The sequence below is a fragment of the Ceratosolen solmsi genome, unplaced genomic scaffold (genome assembly GCF_000503995.2).
Source record: "Ceratosolen solmsi marchali unplaced genomic scaffold, CerSol_1.0 scaffold10, whole genome shotgun sequence".
Lineage (NCBI taxonomy): Eukaryota > Metazoa > Arthropoda > Insecta > Hymenoptera > Agaonidae > Ceratosolen > Ceratosolen solmsi.
The window spans coordinates 7312382-7323222 of NW_011948412.1; the positions used below are offsets into that span (position 1 = coordinate 7312382).

Below are 10841 nucleotides of genomic sequence, written 5' to 3' on the forward strand. Positions count from 1 at the left end.
TTTAGAGCCGATGAATTGATCACGGTTAACAGATAATCGGCGAATTATTGTGTTTACTCCTGCAATTTATAAGCAAGTAACTTGAAATTAAATTCCAAATGAGAAGAGAAAATTGAAGATTGAAGAGTTGAGTGAGAACAACGAAGAGGCGAGGTATTCGCTTTGGCCAGAGCCAAAAGATTGAGGAGCGCTCGTTTTATTTTGGGTGTAGTGTCACGGTGGTGGTGGTGGTGACGGTGTAAGTAGTAGTGGAGGTAGTGGTGGTGGTGGTCGTAGTGGCGGCAGTAGCGGCTACGACAACAGCAGCAGCTGCCGGGAAATGACGATGTAGACGACGACGACAACGACGACGACGACGACGACGACGACGACGACGACGACGGCGACGACGACATCCAAGTATCGTGACTCCGTGCCAGGGACGATGGAGGACAGCTACATGGTGCACCGGCGTCGCAAAGCTGCTGCCAGGCGTCGTGAGAAGACAACCGAAGTCAGATATCGTAGCGACGAGGGAAACCCCAGCGCCGACGGACGCCAGTGTAAACGCATCTTCCCGTGACGTTTCCTGCTTTTTTTATTCCCCAAGCTGAGGGTCCCGAAATTGTTAGAGCTTTGCCGTTTCATTTCCGAGAGTCTCGTCGCGCGAGCGCTTCTTTGTCCGATTTTTGGTGCGTGCTTGCAATACTAAAATACAAGTTGGTGGCTTGGTGTTGGTGAAAAATGTCTCGTGACGTTATTTCCGCGAATTAAGCGATGATCAATTATAAAACGACAACATAGTTTTATTACGATAAGCTGATTATTATCGTAGATTTCTTGTTTAAATTCGGTCGCGCCATAGGATGTAATTTTATTTTGCCTTGATTGCGTACCAAAGTGCGTTTGGTATTTAAATGTCGTCGCCGTCAAAAATATCTATGCCAATAGTTTTAACTACCTCTCCGAAAGGGTTTTTTTTTTTTTTTTTTTTCGAAATGGTTACATCTTATTTAAACGAATAAGCACTCGCATATTGAGTTGCACATTTCATTCGATATTCCTTATACGGCGTAAAAGGATAGAATTCGCTCATATTTCATTTTAATATCAACTATTTCCTCGTTTTAGAGATAAAATAAACTTTAACTCGAGCTAACTCGAGTAGAAGATCTTTTTAATCTTAAGGTCATTTTAACTTTAATCAAAGTAATTTATTGTTTATGCTTAGTTATTATTATTATTTTCAATTTATTTCTTACGCTTATAAAATTTGAATCGATCTCCAAACAATTTAATATCTAATGAATGAAGCCATTAACAAACAAAATATAATTGTAATATTATAGTGCTACATGGTTATTTGGAATTCAATGACAAAATTTGCTTTAAAGTTAATGCAAACGATACCATTAATTAACAATTATAAATCGAAAATCGAGTTGGATGTCAACGTGCAATTTATTCTAGTATAGTCCAAATTTAAGCGCACGTTATGCTTGCATTTGTCTTGTAATGAAACATAAAATCAAAGAAAAGAAGTTATCTTGAAATACGTTATTTATAATGAAAGTGAAAAGCGAGGACACCATTTCGATGGATGAGGAGGAGGAGGAAAGACGCGCACGAATGGAGCGGATGGTCGAGGATACGGAGCGTCTGGAGAAGATCATGTACAGTGAGGAGGACAGGTCAAGGTCAAGGTCCCGACAACGTCAGCCCGAGAAGTCGATGCCCATGGTCATGTCATCAGCAGTCAGCAGGTCTCTTAAAAGGACAAGTTTTAACATATTACAATAACGTCTTTGGGAAAGCGTGAAACTATTATGGATTATAGATTGATCGATGATGCCAGAGTGATAGATTCGCTTATTCAAACAAAAGCGTTGAATATATATATTTTTTTAATAGAGTACAGTTAGTTGGAGTTTACACTATGGAGAATAATTACAAGTAAAAATGTTAGTTGTTCTATGCCTATTTGAAGAAAGTTAATGGTTTAGTAAAGTAACGATTGAACTCGTAAAATTTAAATACAAGTTATTTTCATCTCCAGTTTACGGAAATTTGCACGAGTTATTATTAATTTGTTCTAAACTTAAATATCGTTACTTTTTGCTAATATAATATGAGTAGACACTAATAGACAATTATATCGTATATTTTGTATGTATAAAACATATTTTAGTTAAATACCAATTGAAAATTTTAAAAAGTCGAATAATGTGCTCAGGTAAATTTATATTTGTATGAGAAAACCTACACTCGTTAATTTCGAATTTAATAGAATATGTATAGAGTAAAGTAGATATACCAATTTTGGTAAATGCGTAATAAAATATATTATATAGTAAATAATGAAACACATAAAAAAATTTTGTACATTATTTAATATAAAAATGTCTCTAATTTTTATCATAAAACTAGTAAATAAAACTATATCATCTTTAATTTACATAGACTTTGAAAATAATAAGCTAAGCTTATTATAAAACTGCATCATAGCTATTGTTAATTGGTAGCTTAGTAGAATCCATAAATTTCTTAACAATATATTGAAAGACTTTTTTCATCTAACATTAGGATTGAATGTCAAATAAATACAAGGAGACATCGATCAAAATTAGTGCATCTACTTTATAAATTTTTGAAATGCAGTTTAATAATAAATTAAGAGCATTTAACGAAACGGTCGAAAACGCGTAGAATCGGCAGAGCCGAGGACATTCTGCAAGAAGACGAATCGAAAAATCAAGAACTTCCTGTATCGAGAAATGCCGAGTTAAGCGTGCAAGGTCAGGAACAGGAAATGATACTCGACTGTCACCCCTCGATTAAGGTAACCAGAAGGTCACGCAAATCGGGGAATAACATGGAGCTCAGGAGAAGGATGAGCTCCCCTGAATCCAGTAATAATCAAGTGGCTAGACATCCGTCATCGTCTCCTTCAAGGAATATGGTAACGCTGTGGGCTTTTCGGCCTGATTTTTCATGTAAAAAAAAATTATTTCTTACATGAATTCGTATCAATAATATTCGTTTAAATGCACCGCTTTATACATAAATATGCACAAATAATTAGGCAAAAGTAATTATATATCTGGATACTTGGATGCGTAGGATATCTAACTTTTACAACACGAGACTTTATTTATAGAAATAAATAAAAACAGAAGTCTGGAAGATATATTAAAACTACCTCGACAGTCATATATATTTTTCATTATAAATATAGTCATAATATTTCAATCATATCCAGTGATTTTTATGAATATTAGCCTCATAACTAAATAATAATGACATCAATGTTCATTTATCACGAGAGACAAAGTTACAACTACAGCTCGTTTAAACAAACGAAAATTTCTTTACATTCTTGAAGTCTCACCAGGATCTTTAAAATGTATTATGAAAATCAAAATACTTTTAAAGTTGCAAAATTATTTGAAATATTTTAAATGTGACCGAATAAATAAAAAATTTTCTAATAAAATCCTTGAAAAGCTTTTGAGTATAATGTTATATTAAAAAAAAAAAAAAAAAAAAAAAAAAAAAATTATTATTATTATTTTAACTTAACATTTATCATTTTTTCTTCATTATAAAAATATATTCGCTAAATAAAGTATGTAACCAAAATTATTTAGAAAAAAAAATATAATATTTTCACAATATATTTATATTGGTATAATAGTAATAATAATTGAATTTCTAATTAATATTTAATACATGATAATATTCAATATAAGAATAATATGACTTATTATTATTTTATTCTGATCTACCGTCATCGGTAATATTTTTTGCTCTGTGAAATTTGACGCAGCATGAATCGTAATATAAAAAATCATAATTAGAGTCCCAACGAGGATGAACAATCACATCGAAGTAGCAGTAAAAGGCGTGTGAACAATCGTCATCTTTATCAAAATCCTTCGAATAAAGATCAATCACCGGTTTCAATGGAAGATTATAATCGTCGTAGATCAGCCTCTAAATCAGCTAAAAAGCAAATTATACCGTTGAACAACAATTGTCTTATTGCTGATGTGGCTAAAGCGAAATGGGCTTATACTCGCGATGAAATTTTTGATTACGATGATTATAATGATTACGAACGGGAAGAGGATGATGATGAATATATTAAAAGACGTAAAAGAGAATCGATGATGCGAAGAAGGAAAGCTAGCATCGTGCATTCGGATGATGAGAGAGAAGAGATAGAAAAAAGCGCTAATAAGTCCGCCTCTTGGCTTTCATGGATTCCGTTTTTTCGAAGCAATAAACAGAAAGTCGACGAGAGAGCCAAGAAAAGCGAAAGCAATAAACTGAAGAAGAAGATGGAAAAACGGGCTATGGAAGTGGTAGGAATTTTTATATATATATGTTACTATGCAGGTTTATCGTTATTTATCAAATTATTCACAAATGAAGTTTGCGTTTAATAATATTTATTTAGTAATAGATTTATTTGCTATAGTACGAAGCTCAGTACTAAGATGGATATTTTTACTCGAGTTTCATAAGTTCTTTTGCATTTAAATGAAATTAAAATTGTTTACCATAATACGAGAATATATAATGATCGTAATAGGTAAATTCTTTAGTTGTTATAATAATAATAATAATAATAATAATAATAATAATAATAATAATAATAATAATAATAATAATAATAAATAATAATAATAATAAATAATAATGATAATAATAATGATAATAATAATAATAATGATAATGATAATAATAGTAATACAAAACACTTAGATTTACTTTATTTAAAATTCTCCATTCTTGTTTGCAAGTTCATCAAACATAGTCGGCTGCTTGTTCGCATAATTGCCAGCCTCAAAATATTTAATTTTCATTATAATATTTAAATGCCAGTTATCATCAGAAGAGAAACTGGAGAAGGCGACATTAGAAACAACCAAACAACCTTCCGATAAAGTGACCTTCCGTGAGCTCTTCCGGTTAATTTGCGACATGGGCGCCGAATTCCGTGAATACTGTCGTCAAAATCCTCGGGAGGTGCGAACGATAATCGAATTGCGCAATCTATGCATCGTCGAGACAATTATCGTTGTAATTGTTTGTGGCTTGGGGGGCTTCATATTTCGCTTTACCGAAGGTGCTTTCGAGTCCTTTTACAAATGTGGCGTGAAACGCGTGAAAAGAGACTTTTTGGATAGTCTATGGTATCACAGCCATAACATGAAAGAAGATGACTGGAAGAGTATGGCAAGAAGAAAGTTAATGGATTTTGAGGAACAACTGCATACGGCACACGAGGCTGGGATCCAGACCTACAGTGGACAAAGAAGTTGGAGCTTTTTAAACGCCATGGTCTACTGTCTCACCATCGTCTCGACAATTGGTGAGGATGCTGACAATCACTATCAAGGGAACAAATACTCATTTTCGAAATGATCATTGAAACAAATTTTTATTACCAATACAAAAAAATTTTTCTATTGCTTTGAAAATATGTTGTGCGTATCAGTAAAATATTTTTTGCATTCAATTATTTAGGATCTTCAACCTAAATAATGGATAAATACAAAGAAATATTTTATTACGAACATATTAAGCATTAAGATATTGTCTTGATATTGAAACGATTGAATTAACAATTTTATAATTTGAAGCTTAATATCTTTTTTTTTTCTTTTTTTTTTTTCATTCTAATACAATATTTAATAGTTTTTAACGATATTTAATTAAGACTATTATACTCTATGTAAAAAAAAGTATGTTTACGACTGTAAATATTATATTAAAATATTGAAAATAAAATAAGATATAAAAGAGAATATTTTTCTTGTAATTAAAAGTATCGTATCAAAAGGATTAAATATTCATCATACTTTATCAAATAATAAAATATAATACTAATCACAATTTTATTTTATTAAGAATGAAGAAATTATTTAGTAGAGATTTATTATAGAAATAAAAAAATAAATAGAATTGTTTGGTAATTAAATATTGATTTTCGTATTGAGAGAAAAGAAGCATATAGGGAGTTTATCTCTATTAGATCGTATTTATATTATTTATTCATTAGGTGAGATTTATAAATTTTATCTTAAAATAGTCTAGCAAAAGTATATCAAAATGTATCCTGTATATCATTGTTAATAATTCTGGCGCCAAACAAGTTAAAAAGCTCGATTACTATGTGTATATTAAGCCTTGAAACACTTGCCAACTAACAAAAAAGTCAGGTTTTTATAAAAGTCACGTTTGCTATTCTTCATTTAGTGTAATAAATTTTTTTATTTCTTAAAAATTTATCGCTGTACTCATAAAATAAGCATTCATTGTTCATAAGAAATAGGATAGTGTATTAATATTAATTTCATTGAACAAAAATGTTTATATTATTTATGCGTTATACGATATAAGAACAATGTTACGATTAAATTATTTATTCGATACGATACTTCATGAAAAGTCTTATTTATAAACAAAAACAATATATTAAACATAGGAATTGATAGTGGACACAATAAATATAAGCATTACTCAAATTGAAATCTATTTAATGTAGCATTTATTAAGAATTTATTATATTATTTGATAAATGTAGTCTAGCCTAGTGTACTTAATAATCTAGTTGATTTGTATTTTCAAGTATTTAAAATTCAATATTTTATTTCAAGATTTGGTAATTTTGATGTATAAAATATTTATTTTAAAATAGATAAAATATAAAATGATTGATCATTATTGATTCATAAGACGTAGATATTTACTATTATAAATTAAAGCTAACTTTCGCGGTAAAATTTTATTAGATATTATTCCCCAAAAATTCCCAACGAATTTATTTAAGCTATTATATTAATAAACCTTATATTTTTTTAATAAATATTTGTATAATAAATACGACTAATTAATTTATCATATTAATAATATATGATATTAATATTTGTAAAATTTATTAATGTAATATGTATGTTAAATTAATTTTGTTAATATTGATTTTACTCGATCATCCCGATATTTTGGATTTTTCTTGTATATATGGCCTCTCATAAAATTAATTCATACATTCTTAATAATCACATAATTATTAAACTTGATAATTTAAAATCCATAAATATTAATTTGCAGAAATATTTGAGTAATAAAATTTTGATTTGATTCACTAGTGAACAATCACTATTGTATTGAATAATAGTATAATTATGTTAATTATGGTTTTTATATATAAATATTTAGAATTGTTATAAAAAGATTTGAAACAACGATTTACAATGATTGTTAACGATGCCATGTAAAAGTGATAATAAAAATGATATAACATGCAAAAGTGAATACGTGTGATGAAATGCTCACACAAAAAAATTGTAAATGTGACATATTTCATATTTCATTAAGTCTTTCTCGATATGATTCCAGGTTATGGACACCTTTCCCCAAGTACAACCACGGGCAGAGCATTAACTATAATTTATGCGATTTTTGGCATTCCAATGTTCCTCATTGTATTGGCTGATTTTGGAAAATTATTTACCAGAGGCATCAAATTTCTCTGGGCCTTTGTACGTAGATTATATTATACTGGAAGTTGTCGCAAAGTGAGAAGAACCGTTCCGATGCAGGCGAGTGTTTAAATCAGACTAATAATAATAACATTTCCCTCTGTACATTTAACTGTGAAAATTTTAAAACACAAAATTATCAAGTTTTAATTATTGTTATTTCAACTATTTTAATATCTAGGAAAAGAGCGGATACGAATTCATGTATATCGCAAATTCATTCATAGGAAACAAAAATATAATGGAAATAAAGTAAAATTAACTATTACAATAAGTATTTAAGGAAACCATTATTTTCATAGTTATTTACGTAACTTTTTTTTTTTTTTTTGCTTATACTTTATATATTTTATAAAATATATAGACATATAGAGATAACTCGGTGATTAAAGGTCGATGATCAAATTAATCTAAATAAATATTATTTAGACAACGAATTTTTATAAACGTAGCTATCGTGTTCATATTTGCGTAAATATTACTAAAAGTTATAATATTATTATCGATAATGCAATTAGTCGAGCTACGTCAATTAAAAGGACGTAGCATAATATTTTTAATTTTATTATAACGTTTCGGCATTCGTGTCCTTATTTTCAAACTTCCTTACGCTATTATTTTGGCACTCTATTCCACTTTATTCCAAGTCAATGCAGTATGAGATAATATTATGTCTATGAAAAAAAAAAAAAAAAAAAAAAAAAAAAAAAAAAAAATCAAACGGCATCAGTTAGTAAGGACCTAGATTTTTTCCGTTTAAGCGGTAAAAAGAGGCAACTTAGGCCACGTAAATATAAAATTATTCTCGTAGGAGATGATGAAAGGCGTGCAGCTCGTTTACGATCTGGCGACCTTCAGACGCTCCTCGCAGATGAGCCCAGAGGAGCTCGCCGAGATGCAATGTCAACAACAAACAGTACTTAACCTTGATGGTAGTACACCCCAGCAAGCGGATTCGCCCTCCACGCCGGCAATGTCGACTTTTGAAATAGACGACGAATTTAATTTGCCCATTTCCGTGGCTATCACAATACTCATCCTATACATCTTTGTTGGCGCCATGGTCTTCAATGTTTTCGAGGAATGGTCGTTTTTCGAGAGTTTTTACTTCGTCTTCATATCCATGAGTACCATTGGCTTCGGTGACTTTGTCCCACAAGTAATATAGATTTAATTTAGTTTAACTTAGTTTTTTTTACTTTAACTTAGTTGTAATTTGTACAATTTGTTTCATAATGAAGTATTTTACATTTAGGCAGCAATAGTTGCAAATAGTTTGTTAAGATCTTTAATCGTTTAACTTCATTAATATCGACTAAATTGTAAGATTAGAATTTTATAATAAAATTCACGTCGTTTTACTCGGAAATATATCGTATTCACATTGTATTAATTAAATGATAATTTTTTTTGTTTATTCTACAATTCAGCGTTAAAGATAAATATAAAATGTTCATCTTAAGCGTCTAAAATCTTTTGTATTAAATTATTTAAACTTTATTTTTAAAAAATTTATAACTAGGCAATAAATATCATAAAGTTCAATTTAAGGTATAATCGTTCACATTATACATAAAATACGTAATTAAAAAATTTTAATCAAGTTTATACATTGCCTTATTATTATAAAAGTATAGAAAAATAATTCGTACGTAGACTAAAATTATCTAAGTAAAATTGTTAAAATTCTTACCGACTATTAAAATTTATTCTTTTTAATTACACATATTTAATTTTTCTTATGTTTTTTTATTTTATCTCCTTTAGTATTCGAAAGATAGGCTTAATGTCGAGAAAATACGGGGATTTCGTGTCATTTATTTGGTTATACCAGCGTATCATTGTACATTATCCGTATTAATTTTATTAATTTAAAATATACATTAAAGCAATTTTTGTTATATTGTTATGTATAAATGATCTTTTACCGTATTATTTATTAATGTTTTAATGCCCCATAGGATCCACTTTACATGATGCTGTCAATAGTATATTTAATTTTCGGACTTGCTTTAACATCTATGTGCATCAATGTTGTTCAAGTATGTAAACAATATTTTGATATATTATTATTTGATATATTTGATAATTTGAACCCTAAAAATCTAGAAATTCTTAAATTACACTTTGTGTAAAATATAATATATTTTGCTAATAGAGTACAATTTTGTACACAAATTACATTATTGAAAAAGACATTTAATGTCAAAGTTCAAACTTGTCGTCGTAATGTTAATTAATTAATTTAATATTGAATTTCGTACACCATACATCTTGAATTTTACTCTGATTTTAGCTTTATAGATTTTAAATTTCACATATATTTATGTAGTACGAAAATTAAAAAAAAAAAATCAAATTACATAGTACCAAGTAATCGTTCAATTGCTTGTTTAATTCATGACGTTAAAGTCGCAGTCTTAACATTTTTGTTAATTGTAAGGATATTGGAATATCTCAGAATTATAAATATTCCAGGTGATGTTGGCGGATCAATTTAAGCATGCGAGTCAAAAAATAGGAGCATCCATCGGCTTCCAAGTATCGGAAGAAGATGGTTCCCTGAAACCGGCAGCACCAGATCCGGTCGAGGTGGCCGAAGATCATAGTGCGATCGGGGTACCGAGTACAGCAGCAGAAACCGATTCCAAAGATAAAGCCGCACCCAAGGCCAAGCAAGAAGATGACGAACTCTAAATTATGACATCTCGATTATAGGATTATACGAATCGCGAATTAAATCTTTTAGGATGGAAAGTGCTTTCAGTCTAGTCACTATTGTCTTCGCAAGTCAGAATAAGATTTCTAAAAAGTTAGTGACGATGATATTACATGTAAATATTATTAATATTTTTTCTGCTTGTGATACCTCGAAAGTCCACTCTTCAATTTTTTATTCTAAAAGATTTATCGTGTATCGTTAATAAAACGGAATGAGCACTCGAGCTTTTAAATATCACGATTTCTTAATATATGTACGAATATTTATCACAAATGTGCGTATAACATATAAAAGCATATAAAATAAACTAATAGATTTAATACACATACACATGCGTACACACACGCGCGCACACACCCATTCGCTCACACTGACACACGAAAGCGCACAGACACACACATACACGCACACGCGCACGCGCACAACCACACACATATGTATAAATACATATATACATATATATTTATACAGCTTTTGCTTTGAAAATTAATTTATAAAATTAAAACATCAGATCTTTATGCGTAATGTAAATTTTAATTGTAACTATAAATTAGAATTAAGATAGAATGACTATTTGACATAGTTTAGTT

General features: G+C 29.7%; 1 protein-coding gene across 1 annotated transcript; it reads left to right on the forward strand.

Moving 5' to 3' along the window:
* The first annotated feature begins 372 nt into the window (after positions 1-372).
* On the forward strand, positions 373-10555 carry LOC105364559 (uncharacterized). Its single transcript, XM_011502525.1, has 9 exons — positions 373-542; positions 1553-1742; positions 2686-2938; positions 3837-4343; positions 4867-5356; positions 7387-7589; positions 8341-8688; positions 9491-9571; positions 10008-10555. Exons 1-9 carry the CDS (start codon positions 425-427, stop codon positions 10224-10226), a joined length of 2409 nt encoding a protein of 802 aa, XP_011500827.1. The 5' UTR covers positions 373-424; the 3' UTR covers positions 10227-10555.
* The last annotated feature ends 286 nt before the right edge of the window (positions 10556-10841 follow it).